Below are 25,987 nucleotides of genomic sequence, written 5' to 3' on the forward strand. Positions count from 1 at the left end.
CCCATTGTTCTTATTTTGTCTTCGCTTCTCGCTCGGTTTTTTCATCCTCCATGGGTCGGCAAAAGTCAAACGTCAAAAGACTTGGCGCGTTTGTTTTTTTGATGGCGCTTGCTGACTTTTTACATGTTTCGGGATTATTTTTCAAGTGAGTGACTAACTAATGTTCTAAAGAACATGTTACCGGTAGTTGGAAGCAATTTCATATCTTAAGCGATTTGAAAACGCTTGCGCAAGTGAAAAGATATTGATGACGACTTTCGTTAAGCAGTTAAGCTCTCATCTTGCGTGTGGATGTGTGTGCCAACAAAATGATGAGAAATGGTTTCGCAAAATAGAAATTATGATCAAAAGTGCATTTAATTTGATCTTTTGGCCAGTAAGTAGCATACATTTGCGTGCTTACTCGAGGCGGTGCTGTTGCTGTTAAGTTTATAGCCTAAATAGTCTTTTTGGAGCTATAATTGAGCATCAAATTTTCCATTTGACGAAGATAGGTGTTTAACTAGAAAGGGTATGTTTCCACTAATCGGGCAATTGTCCAGTTGTCGCACTTGCAGTGTTTGACAAGCACGATCAGATTGCAATTACTGTCATATGAAGAGTGACAAGATTGCACGGAGTTTTTATTATTTTGATAAATATCTCAGGATTGGAATCGAATTATGGGGATCTGTGAAGGTCAAAAGGTGGAGTAATGAAAGCTGTATAAAATTTCAACCTTGTTTTGCCCAAAATGCACATGCGTCAAAATTTGATTTGCACTAGCTAGTAATAGTTCTCAAGTTATTTACAAAAATTTGTCACTTGCCTACACCCAAAATTTAGAGTCGAGATAATCGTTCTCTCAAAATTTATTGAGGGCTCAGTGCCAAAATCGATAGAATAATGGTATCAACTCACACCATCATAACTAATGAGTTCATTCGTTAGTTGAATCAATAAATCTCCAACAAGTGTCATACATCGACTTCTGACTTCTCCTTGGTCACCAAGCTGTGGTGGCCGAGGCAGCTAAGTCATTGGATTGGTTTGTCAAAGGTCTCTGGTTCGATTCCCGTTGTCGACACTTTTGGTTTTTTGTTTGACGGATGAACTTTTTTTGCAAATGAACCTCGAGAGAATAGTTCTATCGCCCATCTCGAGCTGTGTTCTCTGCGTCCGTGAATGGTACCACTATTCTCTCGACTCGAGACCATCATTCTCTCAGATTAGCGCTGCCAGTTTTGGGTGTATAGAGACATAAAAGTTCACAGCTTCTGACGTTTTATTTGCGAATGTATACATAAGTGTAATCGAAATTTTTCCAAATATCTAATAAATGTTTCATTGAACTTTAATTTTATCAATGATTTGAGAAAAGATAAAAGAAACTGCCCAGTGAAACCCTTTAAGGTGATAATTTGAACATGAAAAATCACTAAGGCTAGTGAAAATTCTTCAATCACTAATCCATACAAAGTACAAAATTATGTTCCTTTGCTTTTTGAGATTCATACAAATTAAAGGAATTTAATCATTTATTTTTTTTCCTTATTGGGAACCAAAGTCTATAAAAAATTGCTTATTTTATAGAACTCTATAAGAAAGGAAAACTTATTCAGAATTATAAAGTTTTCTTAGCTTAAAACACTTTTCTGTACTCATGTCATGAATATAATTTTCAAAAAAATATTGGCCACGATGCGTCCCCACTATCCTCGGACACGAGGGCGATCGTGTGGCCACCGAAGGATGGACAATGAACCGCGCGCCGTAACAATGTAACACGTTCGAACGGATATGTTGTCTCGCGATCAACATTCCGTTGGTCCCCTGCCAAGTGTCTTCACTCACTCGTGGGTGAAAATATCCCCACACACTTCACCACGCACAATCCTTGAGCAATGGTTATGTAAAAGCCCCCCTTCCCAACACGGGGAAGTTACACCCGTCGAAGGTCTACCTTGCCCCGTTAGTGTCCTTAGCGCAATGCGTTATGCGACCTACCTTGTAGCGGGAACCTGCACCTCCCGGCGGAAACACACTCCGGATCACGGCCCCACCGATGGTTTTGTACAGAAAGCCGTAGTCGTTTGTCGTAATGTCCCCGTTGGAGCCAGCAGCGGCGGCCCCGGCAGAGTCCGTTGAGTCGGCCGTTGGTTCCGCAACGGCCAGTCCGTTCGGACCGAACGCCGCCGGATCAACGGGCTCGACCGGGGGTGGTTGCTGGGGGACGACTTCCGGATTCTCCATTCCGGCCGCGGGTACGGTGGCCAGCTGCAGCAGCGGTGGTGGCGGCGGCGGGGGAAAGCTAAAGTCACTTCCGTAGACGGTGGTGGCACAACTTGGCAACGCTTTGGCAGCCGGATATTGGTGCAGTTCGTTTTCGGAGCTGGTGCGCGAGTGCAGCGGGGACACTTTGTTCGACTGGACCGGCGATAGCGAGCTCGAGTTGCAGTAGCCGCTCGACGAGGTGGTACTGCTCGATCGGGAGTGTGACGGAGACTGGTGAGTGCTGCTGCTGCCGCTGCTGATTGTGGTCGTCGTCGGAGGCGGCGGTGGTGGTAGGTGCAGCTGTGTTATCACACAAGGGATCGTGCGCACACAGACAAACGAACGAGCAAACACACACACGCGCAGTTGGTGGGTGGGTGAGATCATGCAGGGGAGGGTGTGAGCAAGCATTGGCAATGCAGAAAAAAAATAATCGTTGCGATGGGTTACGAGAAAAGGAAGAGAACAAAATCTGTTAATGAATAGTTGTCATTGATTGAGTTTGATGACTGGTGTTGGTGATTTGTTGTGAAGATACTCTGAAGTTCAGATTTTTTAACTTCTTCTTCTTCTTCTGGCAATTAATTGAATTGAAATTCTCTAGAAATATCGATGTTGCCATCCATAAAATATCAACTGTTTGAGAAATCGATGCCTCTGTGGTATCTTGTACTAAGCTTGTTAGGATTTTTATCTAGTTAGTACAACATAGCCCAAAGGCATAGAAATACCAAAATACCGCTGGCAAAAGCAGTGATTCTGATATGCGGTATTTTTTATAAACTTTTTTTTCATTGATACAGTCGAGACCCGATTAACCAAAGTCCTAAAAAATATCCATTCGCTTAAAAAAAGTTCCTTTCGTATAATTGAATCTTCGGACATTCAAATTTTTCTAATAACAACTTTTTTACGCAGTCTTAACTCAAAAATAAGCCCAAAAAAGCTCTACGTCGATTAATAAAATTTCAAATCCAAAATGGAGGTGATTAAATATTGAGAAAAAGCATTTGTCAATTTAACACGCAATGTTTAAAAAGCTTATTATTGAGGTAAAAAATCACAAATCAGATCCACTTTACATGAAGACTAGTTTTCAAAAAGAATGTTGGTGATTTGAATCAAAAATTTATCAACTAGAAGCGGAAAAAAGCCGAATCGATATTAAAATTATAGAGTTTAAGTGTTGGGAAGTTTTCAAGCTTGACGCATTTTTACCCCTTTTAATGTTGTATCAAGAAATGAAACAAAACAAAAATGGAATAAGGATACATTTTCAACTTAAGTTAACAACGAGGTTCACCGAGTTGGATAAATACGAAGAGTGCTGAAAAAATCAAGTTTTGCAACGAGTTCCATACAAAATTTTTTGCAATTCCAAAAAACACACACTGAGTGAAATTTTATGTCAAATTTTCATGTGTTTTGTCAATAAAACGTTTAAATCAATTTTTTTTGAAAAGTGTTACTTTTCGAAACAAGTGCTGAAAAGTAGAACTTTTCAGCATTTGTTTGGAAAAGTGTTGCTATTCGATTCTGTTATTTTTGGTACAGAAAAGTAGGCTATTTCGTCGTTCAAGAATGACAGGAAAAGTAAATAGTTTCACGACGGAATTGCAAAAAAAATATTTTCAACTAAGTTTATTTACTTTGGTTAAAATCAATACCAATTTGAGGCTAAGGCTATTAAAGTTTGCTAAAAATGCATCTAAAAATACATATTTTCTTAAACTACACGTAGAAAAAAGAGTTCCCAAAATCGTGAACAAGCGTTCATGGAAATGGGAACCTCGAACAAAGTGTTCAAATCCCATGGAACGATTTTGAAAAACGTCACATGAAATTTGAACACTTTGTTCGTGGTTCCCATTTCCATGAACGCTTGTTCACGATTTTGGGAATTCTTTTTTCTCCGTGTAGCAGTCCATAAAATTTGCAACTTGTTTCATCATCATGATTTTTACCATGATTTATTCAGAATTTGGATCGGCCGAGCTGGATAAATACGACGAGTGCTGAAAAAATCGAGTTTTGCAACGAGCTGCAAATATCATTATTTGCAATTCCGAAAAACTTTTAAGAATAGGCTTTTTTAGAAAACAAAAACTTTTTTTCCCAGCTTTAAGTTTGCGTCCTTGTGTTTGGTTATGTTAAGTTAGGTTAAGTTCTTAAAAGTTGATCTTTTCAGTACTAAAATGAGTACTTTAGACATGAATCATTAAGTTATTTTCTACATTTAAAAACAAAGTTCAATTCAAAATTCTTAAGACTTAAAATAGTTTTGAAGCTGTTTCAATAACTTGTAATTCTGAAGCTGATTTTATCGGTTTCTAGTGGAAAACTGTCCAAAGAATAAAAAAAAATGCAGCCTGCTTCTTTCAAACGAATTCATTTTCATATATTTTTTTACAAATTAAAAGTATTAGAATCATTGACGTTTTCGTTATTATATTGAGGCCGACGCAATTTTTGTGTTTTGTAATGAATTCATTCATTTCTGTCAGCTTTTAATAACCTAAAATCTTGTAGAAAATACCAGTAGAATCGATTCAAAATAGTTTTCATTTCACATTGGTATTTTTTTATCAGATTAATTTTTTTTGGCTTTTAATAAATTTTTATGTGAAGAACTACAGATCAGAAAATAACGACAAGCTTTAGGAAAATCTTTTTGATATGATTTATTTGATATTTTGATATGTTTTCAGAAGCAAACCTAACTAAACTAATGTATTTTGTTATAGTTTTTGCTTCAATGTATTTCCAATTATTCTTCAAAATTAAGTTCACGAAACCATATTTGTAATTACTTCAAAATCAATTTTAGTTTTAATAGAATATGAGTATTTGTATTTTTTTAAACAGAATCGAATTCAAGTATTGTTATTCAAAACAATTAGATTAAATTGAAGTTTGAGCTATTGCTATGTTTTAAAAAATATATAAATGAAAATAAGTGATCCTGTTTGTTTGAAAGTAATTAATTTATTATTGAAATGATAAGATCAAAAATTTAATCCAATTTTTTCCAAAATACAGTGATTATTTTTTTTTAATTATTATTCATTTCAAATTAGCTTAGTCGATTAATGCAAAACAAAAAACAAAAAAATTAGGTTTTAATTAAATAATTTATTACCTGTATACACAGAGTGTCACAAAAATCTGTTTTTATATTCTAGGCATTTTAACAGAAAATTCAACTATTCAATTATTAAATGCTTCACATGTTTTCCATTCCTACTAGACAAAAAAAATTTCCCAAATTCAGACAAAAATAATGATTGCAAAACAAATGTCCGTCGGTTAGCAAATCAGTTGCGTCAACAAAGACAGCACAGCTTTTAATTTTAGCCCACCCGTAGTTGTCGTCGCCTCGGCGCGAAAAGTGTCCGTTTCCTCACTTTTCATTGCCAGTATCCTTTCCGCTTGGGTTGGAGGAAAACACCGCCCCCCCACCACGAGTTCGGTTTCGTTATCATGTGACGGCCACCGAGAGCAATCGCGGATCGATGGTCGGACTCGACGCTTCGAGATGTCTCTAGGATTGTATTGAGAGCAGTGGCAATAAGAAATTGAATTGAAATTTGACTGATAATCAAAATTTTCATAAATCATGTCAATCTTACTTTCTCTCGGAGAATTCATTTTGGGAATTCTTATATGAAATTTTACAACAAATTGTTAAAATTTAGAAATGCTTGATTCAGGACAATTTTCAAGAAATATTGACAATTTGTAAACCTTTTTTTTGTTAAATTTTGACAGAATTATCATAATTCCAAGTTTATTTACACCTGCGTGTACTATACAACTGTATCTCTGAATGTGTTTGGCGTTTTTCTCGAAAACACCCCTAAATCGTGTCAAAACTGGTGCGAAACGGTTAGTTGGTCGACGTTTTTGGTTAAAAATAGAGTCACTCATTTGAAAACAACAAAAAGCACAATCACAAACAACGAAGTCACACAATGCACACAACACCAAACTTTTTTTTAAAAATAATAAAAATAAATTCACTGATAACAATACTCACATTGGCGGCGTAGGGCGACTGGGAGCGGCCGTTCAGATTGGCGTGGGCATTGAGGGCGGCGGAGATGGCCTGGACTCCGGATTTCTGTCCACTGAGGGGTGAAGAATAAGACAGTTTAGTATAAATAGAACTTAAAATACAGAAATGAGACAAGAAAGCACGGAATGGCACAGAGAGAGGAAAGTGAAGCGAAAAAATAGGAAAAAGAAGTAAAAAAAGATGAAAAAAACGCGAAAAAGTGGCACTTACAGAAGAAAAGTTCAAAAATAAAACAAATGAAAAAGAAAAAAAAGAGTCCTCTTCCGAAAAAAAGTCGTTACCAATTTGTCGACCTGGCGCGAGCTGACTGATTGGCGGCGCACCGATGGGAACGAATTCGGTGTGTGTGAATGTTACTTACAATGTAGAAGGTAGAAGGTGCGTTTGGCGGTCGAGTACAGGGTATAGTATAAGCAAACATCAACAACAAAAAATGCAACGTTTGATGCTTGAGGTTGAGGTGAGGTGAGTTGCTGTTGCTGCTGATTCAGGTGTGTACAAATACCGGGAAAAAATGATGACTATAAAAGTGGGCGCTCGAGTTGAGCTTGAAACCTGGTGCGGCAAGTAGTGCGCGCAGTCCATCGAACGGAATATAAGGTGACGTCACCTTGTTTGGGCATCGGCTGCTGCATTTGGTGATAAGGAAGTTGTTTTATTGATTTTTTGTTGCCTGTGCAACAATTTTTTTTGTTTGACCAATAATAAATCAAATTTATAAATATTTTAAGAGTTCCTAACATGTTCTCAGAAAATTCACTGCTAATCTACTTTAAAAAAGATTATTCACCTATTAAAATGAGAAATAAAATGTTTTGTTTGATTACGAAACATTAAATGTTGATTTGAGCAAACAGTTATTTTTTTCTTAGTGGGAAATTATATTATTATCATATTTGAAAGCATTTTTTAATTTAACAAACAAGCCAAATTTTAATGGGACTGTTTAATGAAAAAAGGATTTTGTTTCATCAATTTTAACATATTTCAATCCATTTTTAAAAATCAAAGGAATTGAGTAAATAATAAACTTACGCACATCTTGTAACTGATACAAAAATCACAACTCAATTATCCAATTTATTTACATGAAGAGCAATAAAAAAAGTTGTCTAGTTTTCATTTATTTCACTATAATGTGACATCGAAAGTGCTTCTATATGATCTGAGAAAATGTAGTCAAATCTGGTTTTTAGCAGGAAATCAACCTATCGAGTCGGACGATTTTGGGGTCATGAAATTCGAAATTTGTGTTAAAAGAATGCAATAAAAAATCGTTTAGAATCTTTAGTTTTCCTTAAAAGTGTCCATAAAAAAATGTGATATTTACATTCAAAATACGTTTACTTTGTGAAGAAATGTTTCGATTGTTTTAGTCCTTCGAATAAATTATTTAGATTTTGATTGAAAATACAAATATAAATAAGCGATCTTGCATAAGCCCACATAAGCTATTTTTGATTACTCAGTACAAGTCTCCATACAAACTTGGAAGCTGTCCGTAATACTGCCATGAAAACGTTCAAACCCCTGTTTCTGGATAAGGAATTTTTTTTCATTGAATTTTCTTCATATTTTCGTCAAGCATTGACAAACTTCACTACATTTTTTTCATTTTCATATGTTTTCGTGGACCAAAAGTGGCAACTTTAGAGCTGTAGAGCATAAGGGACATTTTAATTTCGACAAATTTAGGATTTTTTGAATAAATAAAAACATAAATTTTGGTTTTAAAATTGAATTTGAAATTGCACCGAATTGCTTTCAATAAAAAATCAAATATAAATTTTACAGTGTCAATAATTAACAACAATCGAAGAAAAAGGCCTCCCATAGTGTTGCTGTTAATTAAATAATGTAATTTTAACCGAAATGAGTTGATTCGACACCACTTCCAAAATGATCTGTGAGCAATTCTCTGAGATTTCGGTCATTCGATTTTTTTTTGTATTTTTTAATCCGGCTGAAACTTTTTGGTGCCTTCGGTATGCCCTAAGAAGCCATTTTTCATCATTAGTTTGTCCATTTAATTTTCCATACAAATTTGGCAGCTTTCCATACAAAAATGATATATGATAATTCAAAAATCTGTATCTTTTGAAGGAATTTTTTGATCGATTTGGTGTCTTGGGCAAGGTTGTAGGTTGTAGGACTACACTGAAAAAAAATGATACACGGTAAATTTTTTTTTGGTTATTTTTAATTTTACTTTTTGTCACAAAAACTTGATTTGCAAAAAAAAACACTATTTTTATTTTTTTATTTTTTGATATGTATTAGAGGACATAAAATGCCAACTTTTCAGAAATTTCCCCAATGGGCAAAATATCTTTGACCGAGTTATGATTTTTTGAATCAATACTGATTTTTTTTTTAAAATCGAAATATTGGTCCCAAAAATTTTTCAACTTCATTTTTCGATGTTAAATCGAATTTGCAATCAAAAAGTACCTTAGTGAAATTTTGATAAAGTGCACCGTTTTCAAGTTATAAGCATTTTTAGGTAACTTTTTTGAAAATAGTCGAAGTTTTTCATTTATTTAAATTAGTGCCCGTGTTTGCCCACTTTTGAAAAAAAAAATTTTGAAAAGCTGAGAAAATTCTCTATATTTTGCTTTATTGAACTTTGTTGATACGACCCATAGTTGCTGAGATATTGCCATGCAAAGGTTAAAAAACAGGAAAATTGATGTTTTCTAAGTCTCACCCAAACAAGCCACCATTTTCTAATTTCGATATCTCAGCATTTAATGGTCCGATTTACAATGTTAAAATATAAAACAATCGTGAAATTTTCCGATCTTTTCGAAAAAAATATTTTTGGAATTTTCAAATCAAGACAAACATTTTTAACGGGCGTAATATTGAAACATCGAAAAATGAAGGTGAAAAATGTTTGCGACAAATATTTCGATTTTTTGAAAAAAATCAGTATTGATTCAAAAACTCATAACTCGGTCAAAGATTTTTTGCTCATTCTGGAAATTTCAGAAAAGTTGGCATTTTATGTCCTCTAAAAATTTAAAAAAATAAAAATAGTGTTTTTTTGCAAATCAATTGTAAGTGACAAAAAGTGAAATTTAAAAATCACCAAAAAATTTTTTAACGTGTATCATTTTTTTTTCAGTGTAGTCCATATCCATACCTACAACTTTGCCGAAGACATCAAATCGATCAAAAAATTCCTTCAAAAGATACAGATTTTTGAATTTTCACATATCATTTTTGTATGGACAGCTGCCAAATTTGTAAGGAAAATTAAATGGACAAACTAATGATGCAATATGGCTTCTTTGGGCATACCGAAGGCACCAAAAAAGTTTCAGCCGGATCAAACAATACAAAAATTAAAAATAAAGAAATAGACCGATTCCGTTGAGAACTGCTCCTGTACACATGATATTTTCCATATTTTGAAACAATCAGAATTCATATAAATATTATTTTAAACAAAAGTATTTGAAATATTAAAATTTGTCCACTAGATCAAAAATTCTTACATTGAACACCTTTTCTTAAATTGTATTAAATAATTAAAATACAACTTAATTCAAAATAAATATTATAAAACGATTTTAAGTATTCCCAAAAAGATTGAGCCGATTCATAAAATGTAAATAAAATCCATTTTCGATTTTGGTAGAGAATTGCTCAGCTGCCTTATTTATAACGATTTCAAAGAAGAAGTCATTCAAAATTCAAAATAGTTTTGTGAAATCCAAACTAGGGGGAGAGGGGGTAATATGCACCCCCGGGGCAAAATTGGAAGCTTAACATTGCAAAAGAATACTTGCAACATTTTTGCTTCGTAGTATGAAAACAGCTTGAATTATTTGCAAAATTTAAAATGTTGTGTTTTCATCTAATTTTCATTGAACTTTCGATTTTTTGACAATATAAAAAGCATTTATTGATATTGTTAATGTTGATTTATATAGTTTTTGCCGTAGTCTTCATTATTCTATAGATATATGAGTTCAAAACTATCAAAAAATGTATTTTCCATCCAATTTTCTACAAAAAGCGTGGTCGGGGCAATATGCATCGCTGCGATGGTCCTTTGTAAAAACAGCGGTGTCATCTAGTGGTGACTAGTGAAAACTGCTTTAACCCGGTGCATTTTGCCCCGTTGTTGTAGTGCATTTTGCCCCAATATTGTGGTGCGTATTTCCACGCAATTTTTTTTTTAAATGAATCAAAAATGTTTTCAGAAATATGTTATTTTTAAACAAATTTGAGGTTTTTAATGACTTTTTTCACTTGGATGCCGTAGAATAAAAGTTGTTTAAAAACATCTAGCGAAATTCTTTTACAGAAATGCTGCTAAAGTTGAGAAATTACAGTTATCCCTTAGGGGGTGCATATTACCCCCTGTCCCCCTATTTTTTCTTTATTTTTTTACAGTTATTGAAAATGAATGATTTTTGATTATTGAAATAAATGATCAACATTCGAACATAATGATCTATTTTAGCAACAATATTTTTTCTGAATGATATGATTCACATTCATTAGCGTCTAACTGAACTTACAATTTTAAAAGTGATTTCGGGAATCCTCCAGCCAGAGGTTGCTCAAACATCAACAGGTGAAAAACAACTTCACTTTGGCAGAATTGTACTAGTCGAATTATTCTTAACTCATTATTCTTATCACATATTCACGGTTCTATTTACAAGGTCCTTATGAACTAGTTCGCACTTAAAATTCTAATCGTCTTTTGTGTTTGTTTTTTGTGTAATTTTATACGTCAAAACAGTGTAACTGGTAGTTTTCAAACACTAGTTGAGTTTCCCTAATTCTGATGGAAAACAAAAAAAAGAGAAAGAGGAAAGCGAGTAGAGAGAACAGAAAGAAAAGATAGCTGGGAAAGCAGAGTAGAAAAAGAGAGAGAAAGCAGAAGAATGGCCGGGAAGAAATGTGTGCGCGCGCCCGCTGATTGCGTCCCATCCGGTCATTGTCATACGTACGGTTTCGGGATCGTAACGGGGACCATCCCGTTGGTGCCGGGCGGCGGGCTCTGGAGGGCCGCCAGACGGGCGTGGATGTCGCAGTACAGCTTGCCGTTCAGATTGAAGTAGCCCTGATTCTTGAGCGACGTGCCACAGGTGGCGCACTTGAAGCAATCAGCGTGCAGGTTCTTGTCCTTGATGCGCACAAACACACCACTTGGGTTGTTGTATTGGGGTTGAGTTGGTGGCGTGGTGATGTTCGTATTTGGGTGGGTTTTTGGAGTTGTGGGTGGGTCGTATGTCACGAGAACAATCACAAATTCAACACGGTTTTTTGAAAATAAAACAAAACTCATTAAAATCATGCACTTTGAACAGAGAGATTTGATCCGGGTTTTTTGGAACCATCCAAAATTAGGTGGGACATTCGATCTCTCGCATTCATCCAGTTAGCACGGGCACTCGCATGCAATAAACGCAACTTGTATAAAAGAACGAAAATCTTCGGTTCAATCTATAATACAACAAAGCAAACTCCTCTTTGTGAACGGTGGGTGGGCTCGAAGGCTATTGTTCTGTTTCGCGCAAATGGGTGGAAGGACCGCTAGTGTCCGGTAGGTGTCTCTTACTCTGGGTGGATCCTGGGCGGGATTCCGGCCCGTGGGTTAGCCTGCGGGGCCGGTCGTGGAGCGGGAGCTGGCATCATGGGAGCGGCCACTGGACGAGGCAGCTGCTGCTGTGGCTGCTGCTGGAGCATCTGCGGCGGAACCGGCGACCTTGGCTTCGTCAGAGAACCTACTGGCAGACGACCCGCAGTGGCATAGCCGCCGATCGCGTGACTTTGGGTGGCATAGAAATGTGACGAGGCTGATTCCAGTTTGTGGATCGAATAATGAGATTTGTTTGAGTAGACGCCATCGGCTTGGTTTGCAAAGTTATGTGTTAAAAGAATTCAAAGTATTTGCCACATTTGCAAGAAATATAGTTCATATTTACACACGATTCGAGGGAAACCGACGCCATGACAAGTGTGGAGGAAAGATAAATAAGAAAGATAATGAACTCGATTAGGACTACGTGGAACCATTATTTACACCTGCAACTGAAATAGGAAACTTGATCTTATCTGCCAACTTGAACACCACAAAACGCCAACACAGAAGAAAACGACATCAAACAGAAGACGATCACAACGGAGCTGGCAACACGGCTTCAAGCAACATTTCACTGTAAAGTATGACCCTGTAAAACCTGCGTCTGTAAATTTACGTTCACCCGTTTTCTACGCACTCACTCACACATTCACACCGCATTTTGGGAGGTCCACCACGCACACAAACGCACACTTACACAATGAGCCGATCGCAGGAGCTGCAAATGTTTTGACCGGCCGGAAGACCGTTGGTGTTCGACGGGGGTTTGTCAACCGGAGCGGTCACGTGTTTGGTGACGACCGAGTTGGTCTGTTGTTGCTGTTGTTGGTAGTGATGCTGATGCTGCTGCTGCTGTTGCTGAACCTGTTGCTGTGGTTGGTGATGATGGTTGGCTGGTTGGAGGGTGGTACGTTCGGGGTGAAATTGACTTGACTGATTAGTATCGATGGTTGAGTGTTTGAGGTTAATGTTGTTATGTGTTAAGAGTATTAAACTATAAAAGAGCCATCCGTTTATTGTTAACAAAATTGATTTTCTGATAACCCAAGTTTTAATTCGTAATCATTTAAATTTTGATAACTTGCTGCTGATTTTTACTATAAAATAATAATTATGAAAAAATCTATAAATAAGATTAGGGAGGGTGGGGCAAGACGATCATATGGGACAAGAGGAACAAACGTTCGTACGGCCGTAATTTTTACAATTTTGATCATTTCCAGTATGACGAATTGTTGCTAGCAATGCAATTAGCTGATTCTACTAACACATAACCGCCAAACGACGTAAACGCCACGGGGCATAAGATTTAATGAAGTTTTTTCAAAACCATTGTTTTCTTAAAATATTTGGAAAGTACAAAATAAGGCTTAGGTTTCGTTCTAAGGCTCATTTTATCAAAGTGCTATTTTTCCTAGATCAGTAGTGTCCCTACCAATGACTTGCACCTATTATAAAGTATGATTTAACTTTTGGTTATTTTTGTTGAGAGCTTTTAAAAAATCTTGATCAGGTAGGGCAAGTGTACCGTATGGATTTTTAGTATGGAAAAATTACGAATTGCTGCATCAACATATTTTATTGGGAAATTAATACATAAAAGTACTTAAAAACTGATAAACAATTGTTAAAAATTATCCTACAAAATATAGTGATATTTTAAAAAAAATACTATTTATCATCTAAGTACAATATTTTTTCGCAAAAACGATCAATTTTTTAGTAAAATATTATTATTTAATTTAAAAATAAAAGAAACGTTTCAAATACATTCTAATCTCAATTATCTAAGTGATAACAGTTCAATTGTTAGCAAATTAACATGTTGTTTCATGCATTGTTCCTCTTGCCCCAACGGGTTGTTCGTCTTGCCCCACTAGTTGAGTAAAAGTACGAAAAATCAAAAAATTGAAAATAAAGTTTTTACATAAAAAAACAGGATATTTTAAATCTTGTTCTATCAAAATCTTAGTTAAGACCTGGAATAAGATGATTATAAAACATTCCAACAGATTTTTTCAACGTTTTTAATGGGTTATAACGAGCATTTCCTTAGCTTGTTGCACTTGCCCCACTTTCCCCTAATTGATTTTTTTTTTAATATTGTTTTAATATTACCGTATTTCAAGTCTAGAAAACTATTTTTTTAATTTAACAAATTAATAATTTTCTTGCTTTTTTGATATTTATCAAAATAATTAATTTTGCCAAAAGCAAATCAATAGAATTTAATTAATTATTGGACTTAATTGATATTTTCTTAATCATCATTATTTGATAAAGCAATATTTATCTATTTCCAAGCGCGCACACAATCTTTAATTAGGATTAATTTTCAAAAGGATCTAAAAGCTATTAGTGAACAGAGCTAAGTTCCATTGCCCACTATGAGAAAACAAAATTAGTTTTTGAATAATACATATTATGTGTTTTTAAAACACAATTTGAAAAATTTTTTTAGACATTTTCAATAGAACAAATTTCATACAAAATGTGACAACTTTTGATTCAGTTAAACAAATGCTCAATAAAATGATATTAAAAAAGTGTTAAACAATTCATGGCAAAATTCTGACTAAAGTAATTTAAGCTCAAATTTGTAGGTATTTTAATAAATAAAATTGCCAAAAGTTAATTAAATATTACAAATATTTTTTAAAGTTTTTTTCATTTCGAAATCGGCCCAAAAAATCAGAAAAAATCAATAAATTTCAAAATTTCAATCAATTAAATATGTCCGATTAGAATCGCATTTAGGATATTGGGCTTTTGAAAATTATGATTGCAAAGCAACTGAACTAGTTTAAAATGCATTTTAAAACACTTCTTTCATTCAAATGTAGAGACATTGGCTTGTTATTCCATGTTTTTTTTTATCAAACTCCGACCGGAAAAAATAACTAACTAAATAAAAACATTGATTTTTGTGTAAACTTAGTGATGGTACATTTGACAAAAAAAAAAATAAAATTTGAATACTGATTTTAACAAGGAAAACTAAAACTATCAAAGTCATCCCGATGTTCAAAATCAGAATTGAATGCAACTTTTTTTTTAAATTTTGAAAATACTTTTACATAAAAAGAGTGCATTGAGCTTGTGTAAAATAAAATAACAAAACAAAAATAAATTGGAATTTTATCAGTTTACGGTTATTAGCTACTTGGAGTTTTGAAATAAATGCTTTAAAAAAAACTTGTAAAAACATAAAGTGATGAATCAAAGCTTTGCATTTCGTTTGATTATGAGCATTATTTTAAATTATTTGGAAAATATTTGCAATAATCTTCAGATTAATTTTAAAATTATGTAAGTATGTAAATCAGTCATGAGAACATAAATCACATCAATTTCCTAGAGTCCAAGGCAACGCAGATATTGTGAATTTAAATTAAAACTGCTTTCTAATCGACCTTCAATATCATCGTTGAACAGATACTTATTATCTTCCTATTTGTCACGGATTTTGGCTGTCACTGTCACTGTCACTTATGACATAAGTGGAATTCTGCTGAAAGTGTTAGCCAGAACCTCTTAGTACTGAAACTGATTTGAAAAGCTTAGCAATTACATATTTAAATTTGGTGATCTGGAAACTCTGTCATGACATTTCTTAAAAGCTCATACACGGATAGAAATCCTGTAAATCTGTGTTGTCGAATTTGTAAACATTGAAATGTTTCCAAAATTGACAACATTTTTCCCAAAATCGAAACAAATGTTGACGGTTTTGGAAACATTTCAATGTAGTACAACATTAATGATGTTATTATTTAGCATTGTAACTCAAATGTAACTGTTTGTTTTGATACGTAATTTAAAGTCAAGTATAAATAAGTGACAAATATACTTCATGCATTCTTTAAATTTTCTAGATTATATTTAAATAAATTGATTTATTTTCTATGAATTTATTATTATTTAAATAAAATTCAGAATTTGCAGCAAATTAAGATTGAAGTTTACCGACTCCACTCAAACCAGATGCTCTTTTATAGCTAACGGATTTCTAAGTTTGTAGCGTGTAAGTGAACACAATTTCATGAATTTCTGAATGCTTCTTGTTTCGCTGGCAGCGGTTTCACGTAATCAAAAATGGCACGTGTGCCAAAACTATAACTGCTTCTAGTTGGTCAAGTTAAGACTCAGTCCAAAACACATCTCATCTGTCACCACCATCCAGCTATTCGGTGAATGAAGGCCAAATTAACTGCATTTTATAGATGTTTTCAAAAATCCATGAAATTTGCTGATCGTGAGCCAAAACTCATTCAACACGTACTATTTTGTGACAGGGTGGACACCATGCGAAGGCCACCCTCCCCTTGTCGCGTGTTGGAAAGTACAGACAGGATTAGTAAGTCTTTTTGATTGCAAGCCAAAGCAAAATGTTAATCCACACTAGCTGCCAAATCGAGGGGTTAGATTAATGTTATAGCCGTCGGTTATTCATATGGTTAATTGGTGAATGAAATCCATCCGGACGGGAGAAAGGGAGAATATTCTGCATTTTTTGGCGCTCAATTATGATAAATGTGGATCCCTCCGTGAAAAACTGACACTGCTAGACGGACATTAGCTAAAACTTAAACACTAAGTATGGACCGAAAGTTGGCCCACGCGAATGATTTTTGAAAGCACTCAATTGTTTTGTGGCAGATTTCCCTAGTCGATCAACCGATCGCAAGCGAAAATGTTCCCGACACCACCGTCGTTCAGTAGCTTCAGCATGTAAGCCAGCTCGAGGTAGTGCGCGAACCGTGCCTCATCATTACCTGGTTCGGGGTTGTCACCCTGCTCGTGCAGCATCTTGTACACCTCGGAGTTGGCCGGCGAGTACTTCTTCTCGTTCTTCTTGAAGTTGACACTGAAAGTGGGGAGGTGACAATCAAGTTTTGAAGACTTCGAGATTCAAGCTCATACCCAAGAACTCCTCCGGCCAGGACCTCAGCCTGGGAGGACAGGGTTTCCGCGATGGTTTCGTCGCTGTACATGGCGACCGGCGTGTTGTACTGCATGTTGACGATGCTCTTGATCGGATCGCTACCGTTGACCTGTTCCTGAGGCTGTTGCTGTTGTTGTTGCTAAAATCAAAATACGTTTCTTTAGAATAATTTCTTTAAAAACAATTTGCAAGCTATACTAACGGCTGGGAATGGCTTGGCGGCCTGGTTGTGGCCACTGCCAATGTGCTGCGCGGGCTGGGGAGTGGCTGCCAGGGAGGTCTTCGTGACCGGGGTGATGTTTCCGGGCAGCGACGGCGAGGGGGACGGGATCGATCCGGTCGGGGTGACCGACGGCCGCCAGGCGGTGCCTCTGCAAGTAAAAACAATTTTCAGTTGATTAGACTTGTAATTCCAATAAAATTTTGAAGTTTTTAGAACAATTTTTTTTGGCCCCTGATTTTTTGGACTGATTTCGAAGGGAAGGGCGACATAAATTTTGAAAAACATTTGCAACTGCCTTATTTATTTAAAAAAATATGTTTAAAAAAAATACAGCGAATAAAGTAAAACTTCACTGCCAGCAAACCATGTTTTTAACACTGAACCAACCAAAAATAAAGAGTAGGAATGACCTAACTAAGTCGAGGCTTTAATAAGATTATTGTTATTACATTAGAATTTCAGATCGATTTGAGTAAAGTAAAGTAAAGTTGAAGGTTAAACTGAGGACGGCTCTGAAAAATACATTTCAGAAAAATAAATTGGTTTTTAATAACCTTTTTGCCTTCCTCACTTTACTGAGGAAAGGCTATAAAATCACTTGAAAAACGAACTTCTTAATTTGACCTCCTAGACCCACCTTCACGTGTACATATCGACTCAGAATCAAATTCTGAGCAAATGTCTGTGTGTGTGTGTGTGTGTGTGTGTAGGGATGTGGGTCTGTGCACCAAAAAATATGCACTCGATTATCTCGGCGCTGGCTGAACCGATTTGGACCGTTTTGGTCTCATTGGATCCGTCTTTGGGTCCCATAAGTCGCTCTTGAAAATTATAAAGTTTAATTAAGTACTTCAAAAGTTATGCTAAAAAAACGATTTTGACAAAAGTCCGGAAGATTGTAAAAAGGGTGGTTTTTGTAAGAAAACCCGCCATGCTATACATTTTTAGAAAGGTAATAAAGAGACCTTTCCAACGCGTCAAAAACATCTAAGATCTGACAACCCTATCAAAAGTTATAAGCACTTAAGTGTTATTTATGCACTTTTTGGACGCCGGATCTCAGATATTTTGATAAAAACGTTGTCCGGATCTCTCATGCGACCTATCGTTGGATAGGTAATCAAAAGACCTTTCCAACGCGTTCAAGACATTGAAGATCTGACAACCCTATCAAAAGTTATAAGCATTTAAGTGTTAGTTATGAACCTTTTAGAGGCCGGATCTCATATATTTTGATGAAAACGTTGTCCGGATCTACCATGCGACTTGTTGTTGGATAGGTAATCGAAAGACCTTTCCAACGAGCTCAATAGATTGCAGATCTGACAATCCTATCAAAAGTTATACGCACTTAAGTGTTATTTATGAACTTTTTTCAGGCCGGATCTCATATATATTGATGAAAACGTTGTCCGGATCTATCATGCGACTGATCGTTGGATAGGTAATCGAAAGACCTTTCCAACAAGTTCAATAGATTGCAGATCTGGCAACCCTATCAAAAGTTATAAGCACTTATGTGTTATTTATACACATTTTAGAGGCAGAATCTCAGATATTTTGATGAGAACGTTGTCCGGATCTATCATGCGATTGGTCGTTGGATAGGTAATCGAAAGACCTTTCCAACGAGCTCAATAGATTGCAGATCTGACAATCCTATCAAAAGTTATAGGCACATAAGAGCCCTGAATTATGATGATCTTACTACCCAATCTGATGGTTTGAATCAAGTTGATAGAACACTGAAAGGTCCGTCCTTTAGTATCTTTTTTGGATAGCATTATTCTCTAAATGTGAGGAAGGCACCAACCACCTAAGGGTGGATTAAGTAACGTTTTAAAAATAAATAAATCCACAGAAATCAAAATTTTGTTATGTTTTCGTTAATTTAAATTCTTTTTAGAGGTAAAAAAGGCAAGTTTTGACTAAATAAAAAGTAAAATGATTGGTGTTTTTCATCATAAATATATCTTAAAAGTGTGATTTCTTTTTCTTGGAATTGCCCTCAACATAACCTACAGATTTGCTGATGATACTAAATCTCTTCCCGAGGTACAGATTTTCGATGTTTACAAACCATTTTTGTGATAGCTACCTAATTTGTATGAAGACTTTTATGGACGAACCTATGATGCACTGTTCCCTCTTTGGTTATAGGGAAGCCCCCACAAAGCTTCAGCAAAATAGTAATAAAGACGTAAAAGTTCTTGAAGTCAGCTGATTTCGGAGCGAATGGCTTCCAAGTATTTTAAGTTCAATGTCAAACGCAATATTAAAAACAAAATGCACTGCATAAATTTTAATTAATATAACAGGGCTCTGTAATTTTTAACGCTTAACGCTTGCAATTTTTACGGAACCATAAGTTCGAACATCAATTTTCACGAAAATTCAACGAAGTAAAAACATTGTAAAAATAACTTGGAAAATTTTATGTTGATTAACTAAAAATTCAATACTCAGTTTAAAAAGCTAATAAGATTTCATCATAACATGTTAACATTTTAAAAGGATTTAATAATGCATGTATTTTTTATGGCTTCTTCTTTTCTGGAACTGAAACTCTGCCTCAACTTAAACTAATCAAAGGTAGTCCATATCTCAGCTTAGAATAGCAATTGTATACAAGTAATGCTAGAACAAGAACAAATTAAATAAATTACACAGAAAAAAAATGGTAGTGTCAGAAAATGTTGACAAATTTTGTGTCAAAAAAAATGTGTAATATTACATCAGAAACAAGTTTATTTTTACATTAGTTTCTTGTGATTTTTCATCAAGTTCACCTTTTTACACATTTTTTAAGGTATAATTACTCAAAAAAGAGCTAATATTCAACTAACCAAATTTTCAACCTTCTAAAAATCAACTTTTTTTTGCTATGTGAAATAAAAAAAAATAACCAAGCTCAATTTTAATAATAAAACTCTCATATTATTTAAGCAGACAATTTGCACGTTTCATAATTACCATAACTTGAATAAACAAAACATTTTTTTAAATAAATAGAAAGAAATTATGGTAATATTCATTAGGAAATAGTGACAGATTTTGTGTAAAAAAATGTGTAATATAACATCAGGAATTGATGTTTATTCATCAGTTTCTGATGAATTTTCATTAGGTTCAAATTTTTACACATTTTTTTTAATGTTATAATACTCAAAAATTAGGTAATATTCAACCAACCAAAATTTCAGTCTTTCAAAATTAAACTTTTTTTTCGGTGTAAACTATTTCGTCAGTCTTGAAGTATGTTTTTGGGGAGCATATATAATTTCCTGAAAAATTGAACAGTTTGGTATTGCAAAAATGAAAATGACAATATATGAATTTACAAAAGTAATCAAAATCAGCCATCAGTTTTCATTTTCGATGTTTCGGAGAATTTTAACTTTTTTAAAAAAATTAGTGAAATTTAGCTACGATTCAAAAACATAAATTTTGGTTTCTCACTTCTAGAATTTTTTTTTCGAGATTTTTTTTTAATTATTTTTCTTATTTGGATATCTTTTTGTTTACAAATTTTGATATGTTTTAAGGGACTAAAAAGGCATCTTTGTGTTTGAGTTTTGGATGGTGTATAAACTGGTACCGGATATATGTATTTTGGAAAAAAATGATGCATGAAAAAAAAGGAAAATATTGTCAAACAAAATTTGAAAAAAATTTTTATTGATGTGAAAAGTAGTTATGTTTTTCAAGTAATTAAAAAAATCAGCTCAGTATAATTTGAGTAATTTTAATTGGCAGGCTGGCTAGTGAAAAATGCTTCTGGAAACTCCTGCATTAAACACTGGTTCTTGATTAAATTTCACTTTTAAAAATTTTAATACAGAAATTAAAAGCAATTTAACTGGCTTGGCATACATTAAGTTCAAACTTGATACAAGAGCTGTCCTACAGCCAAAAAACGATTTGAAATCACGATTTTATTAATTGCGACAAACTCTAAATTCAACTACAAAAAAAAAGAGCTCTCACCTGGATACTGTCAGCTCGAACGAGTTTCCGGCGGCGACGATCACATCCTGGGCTTCCTTGTGTCGCAGGCTGAATACGTCGGTGCTGTTCACCTTGACCAGGGCATCGCCGGGCATCAGACCAGCCTGATCGGCAACGCTGCCACCGTTTACCTGCAAATCGAGAGGAATAAAAATACGGCGAGAATTACTCATCTGGGATGTACTTAAAGTGGTCGTCCGGTCCTCATGGTGCGGATATTGTCGTACACAAATATCGTTAAAATATCGTCGTTGAATGTAAATTTTGCCACTATTGGCAAACAATCCACTATTGAAGTCAACTATGAGCAGCGAAAGGGACCGCGCCAAGTTAAGGTTAATTGGCTGGGCAAACTTTCAATTTGCGGCTTGCTTGTTTTGGGGGGCCATCGTCGGTCCAAACATATTGTTTGTTTTAATTTCCTGCCAAGAATTCATTGCCAGCATTGGCTCCGGTTTCGGTGGTGGTGAGTCGTGCTCGAATAAATCATTTATCGTAAATAGATTCTATTTCTGGGAGCGTGCTTTTCACTTTTCATTCCTTACAGAGCAGTAAACGAAAGGTATATTAGCAGCGGGAAATGAATCCGAGTGGGGTCAACCCGCGGTAGATTACAGCGAGTCTGCAGTGCTAATATCTGGGTGGGGTGGGGTGAAATAGTAAACGTCACTTAAACTTAGAATAATATTTGTCGTTCGTTATTTTTATAAATTAACTTTCATTCGATAGTAAATTTGCTTAATTTTTATCAAATCAATGGTATAACCCGCAAATTTGAAATAAATCTCACCCTTTCACCCCTTCTCAAAGAACCACCCTTTGGGGTGTTTTGGCGATATGTTTGAAGCTTAAACCGTCCCTTCTTTACCCCCCCTCCCAACCTTAGCTTTGGGGCACGTTTTCATCCCGTCGCAAGTCGCTGCTGCTGCAGTTCTTTGTGTTTCAACCCGCCGTCGTCGCTCCCAGCTTTGAGCGATTTTCATTGCTAATGAAGCTATTAGCGGCGTGACTCTTTTAGAAGCGAGTACCGTCCGCGATTTACTTTCATTTTCTCGATACTGGCTTGGGTACTTGGCCGAGGTCTTCGTTGGACGACTTCTATTTATGTTTCTGGTTATGACGATAAATTATCCCAGAATGTGAGAAAGCTTCCCACAGTTTGGTGAGGGAGCTTTTTTTGTCTCTTTCGGCTGAGGCCCACAATTGGAGCTCTACCGTACAAAAAACTGTAGAAGCATTCGCAAAGAAATTGTACGCCTGAGGTGGTGTTCTATTTGAACAAATTAGTACAATCGACTTCGTTTAAAAGGCGGAAGAATAGCCGTTCACTTTGGAGGTGTGTTTAGAACTTTTAACGACAATTTTCTCGTCAAAAGCGTGTGTCAGGTAATGATTGTTGTAGCAAAGGGTTAATGCATTGGAATGCGTGGAATGCTTCTGAGGTGTGAGATGTTGTGGGCTTGTTGGTTCTGTATTTTTATTTCTGAATAAAATATTAATCCTTAAGAAGACGACAATCATTTTCAAAAAAATTAAACAAATCGATTTAGACTAACTGATAAATAACACATAATTTTTACTAAAATTTAAGTATTTTTTTAATAGAAAAATAATGAAATTCATAGAGATCATATCTTTGAATCTTCGAATCTTCAAATCTTCAAATCTTCAAATCTTCAAATATTCAAATCTTCAAATCTTCAAATCTTCAAATCTTCAAATCTTCAAATCTTCAAATCTTCAAATCTTCAAATCTTCAAATCTTCAAATCTTCAAATCTTCAAATCTTCAAATCTTCAAATCTTCAAATCTTCAAATCTTCAAATCTTCAAATCTTCAAATCTTCAAATCTTCAAATCTTCAAATCTTCAAATCTTCTAATCTTCAAATCTTCAAATCTTCTAATCTTCATTAAAACTTAAAATCATTTTTATACCTGCTAATTATCAAATATTATCAAAAAGAATAGTGAATCTGGAGAATTGTTTATTTTTTTTTTTGTTTATTTTTAAGGAAATCTGGGGATTGGTATTCTGAGGAATAGATTTTTTAAACTTGTATCTTTCTTTTTCGATGAAATTGGGCAATTTAAATATAAAAAAAGGAATTTTAGGATCAGAAAACAAAAAACAAAGACTTTCATTCTTTCAAGAATTCTTTGATGCAAAATCACTTTGAATAGTTGCATATCAAGCGTTTTGTGATACTTTCTGATTAAAAAATATTAAAATTCGAGCTCAACATAACTTTAATTCAAATCAGGGTAATTCTCTACCAACTCACACGAAATCGGGAAAAGTTGCCCCGACCCCTCTTCGATTTGCGTGAAACTTTGTCCTAAGAGGTAACTTTTGTCCCTGATCACGAATCCGAGGTCCGTTTTTTGATATCTCGTGACGGAGGGGCGGTGTCTGTCGCGGGTGACCGGCCATGAACGGCCATGTATAACGACGACCAACTTTTTCAAAACTTTTTTTCGTAAAATCGTGATAACTCGTGATGCTTATAAGCAAACCCCTTATGTTTATTTATCAAAATTTTTGTAATTGTCTTTGTTGTAACTTTGTAGAACATTATTACACTCTAAAAAATAACCCTGCAAAGTTAGAAAAAAGACGAAATTTTAAAATGAAAAAAAATTGTTCTTAATGAAAAAATGACCCTTCTGGGTCAATGTAGATTCGAAAAGTACATTGAATATCCCTTAAAATGACATGTTCCAAAAAAAATTACAGTCGAGTAACGGAAAATGGGAGATTTTTTAAAACTTTTTTAGTGTTTTTTTCGATGAAAAATACGTTTTTTCGGAATTCTGAGCATGCCATCCAATTGGGCGTTTAATTTTACATAAAAGTCCCTTTGACACCAAATTTCTATCTCCGTTTCATGCTGCAAATTATTGAAAAACACCTCTTTTTTTGCATGTTCAAAAATAAAAGGGGTCGTACCGCCCCTCCGTCACGAGATATCAAAAAACGGACCTCGGATTCGTGATCAGGGACAAAAGTTACCCCTTAGGACAAAGTTTCACGCAAATCGAAGAGGGGTCGGGGCAACTGCTGTGTGAGTAGGCGGAGAATTACCCATCAGGTTTTTTTTAATCTTTAAAAAATCTCTCGACTCAATGACAGAATGAAATTTTTCGAGATTTTTTATTTTGTGTTTATTGTTAAGAGAAGTCACTTTTCCAAACAAGTCTCTATGCAATTTTGCGGATTGGTCAAATAAAATGGGCAAAATAAATAAATAAATTTTAAATTTCAAGCCTTTTTTTTGAAATATCAAAACAAAAAGTATCACAAAATTCATAATATTTTTTTACAGTTTTTCTGTTTTAAACGATATGCAAAATATGAAAAAATATAAAATAATCCTAAACTTTAACGTTTTGTACCGACCAGTGGTCCCACGATGAAAAATTGTAAAAAAAATTAAAATACCTAACTTAATTATAACCGGGACCGTGGTGTAGGGGCAAGCGTGGTTGCCTATCACCCAGTCGGCCTGGGTTCGATCCCAGAAGGTCCCGGTGACAAATTTTGAGACGAGATTTGTCTGATCACGCCTTCCGTTGGACAGGGAAGTAAATGTTGGTCCCGGTCTAACCTAGAGGTTAGGTCGTTAGCTCAGTCCAGGTGTAGGAGTCGTTTCCCTGGGTCCAGCCTCGGTGGAGTCGCTGGTAGGCAGTTGGACTCACAATCCAATGGTTCTCAGTTCGAATCCCGGGGTGGATGGAAGCTATGGTGTAAAAAGAGGTTTGTAATTGCCTTAACAATCAAGCCTTCGAACACCTAGTTTCGAGTAGGAATCTCGCAATCGAGAACGCCAAGACAATGCTGTAGAGCGAATAATTTGATTTGATTTTTTGAACTTTATTATGAATGCATTTTAATTAACTAATTAAATTATTATTTAACATAATTTTAAATGCATTCAAAAGCGTTTTTCAATGTATTCTGAATTACAATCGATTACAAAAATAAAACCATGAAAATTGAAATTTAAGCCATAGGTGGCTTAAAACTAGAAATAGGATATTTGCAATAGCGTTATTGCAATAAAAAAATCACAAAATACGTATTTTTTAATTTTCGATTTTTTAATTTGTTTAAGGGGTTGTAAGGCTGAGTATTTAAAAAATCAAGCGAAATAAAAAAAAATACGATGCTGAATCAAACTTGCAAATGGAATTATTGAATTCTCTTTGTTTTTATTGATGAGACTGCTGGTTTATGAGACACAGCATCATAAAGCATATATTTTGTGAACAATATTGTTTTATCAGTACAGTCATCCCTCATATTCGGAACAGTTTACAGATCGGCCAATGTTCAAAAAATCATAGCAAATCGATAATTGATCTTAATGATTCGCTTTTACCTTCATTTCAAAGCTTTTCATGCGATCTTTTGAATGCTGTATCGAACAACTGCATATTTTAACTTTTATATCAAGTTTTTGAAGAAAGTGTTCCGAAATTGTGGATTTCAAGCACAATTTCGGAACACTTTTTTTACGGATGTAAACAAACTTTGGATCATATTTGGATCGGAGTTCATATTTGTAACAAAATAATGACTTCACACACTGCAACCAGTGAAACTCAAGCTTAGTGATGTTTTATCCATGGTCTGATAACATTTTTTTTTGTGAAAATGTCAGTTAAATTCAGGCGTTTCACAATTGTGGGAGGCACAATAACATCCCACAATCATGGAACAGGCAATTTGGAGGCAGTGTTTTGCTGCTCAGGATAAAATAGTCTTGAAGTGAAGTTTTTTGTTCAAAAAGTACCGTAAAACGGGGTGACTTTGATAGCCGGGGTGACTTTGATAGGTTTGCGATTTTTCCGCAAAATGAAGAGTACAATTAAAATAC

The 25,987-nt window shown here is 34.9% G+C and overlaps 1 protein-coding gene across 9 annotated transcripts in view; it reads right to left on the bottom strand.

Moving 5' to 3' along the window:
• The window catches only part of LOC120414616 (PDZ and LIM domain protein Zasp), a 110,221-nt gene that overhangs the window by 12,133 nt on the left and 72,101 nt on the right, over positions 1-25,987 (bottom strand). For 3 of the 9 annotated variants that reach the window (XM_039575847.2, XM_039575843.2, XM_039575838.2), the window contains exons 5-12: positions 21,089-21,240; positions 17,081-17,249; positions 16,857-17,017; positions 16,709-16,800; positions 12,631-12,826; positions 11,299-11,496; positions 6,290-6,380; positions 1,987-2,553 (exon numbers count right to left, since the gene is read on the bottom strand). In XM_039575847.2, the coding sequence (XP_039431781.1) occupies positions 1,987-2,553; positions 6,290-6,380; positions 11,299-11,496; positions 12,631-12,826; positions 16,709-16,800; positions 16,857-17,017; positions 17,081-17,249; positions 21,089-21,240 (1,626 nt within the window). Of the gene's footprint in view, positions 1-1,986; positions 2,554-6,289; positions 6,381-6,609; positions 6,852-10,860; positions 11,050-11,298; positions 11,497-11,909; positions 12,202-12,630; positions 12,827-16,708; positions 16,801-16,856; positions 17,018-17,080; positions 17,250-21,088; positions 21,241-25,987 lie in introns of those variants that run through there. The other 6 variants (XM_039575840.2, XM_039575839.2, XM_039575841.2 and 3 more) reach the window with 6 other exon arrangements.

Source organism: Culex pipiens, chromosome 3 (assembly GCF_016801865.2).
Source record: "Culex pipiens pallens isolate TS chromosome 3, TS_CPP_V2, whole genome shotgun sequence".
Taxonomy (NCBI): domain Eukaryota; kingdom Metazoa; phylum Arthropoda; class Insecta; order Diptera; family Culicidae; genus Culex; species Culex pipiens.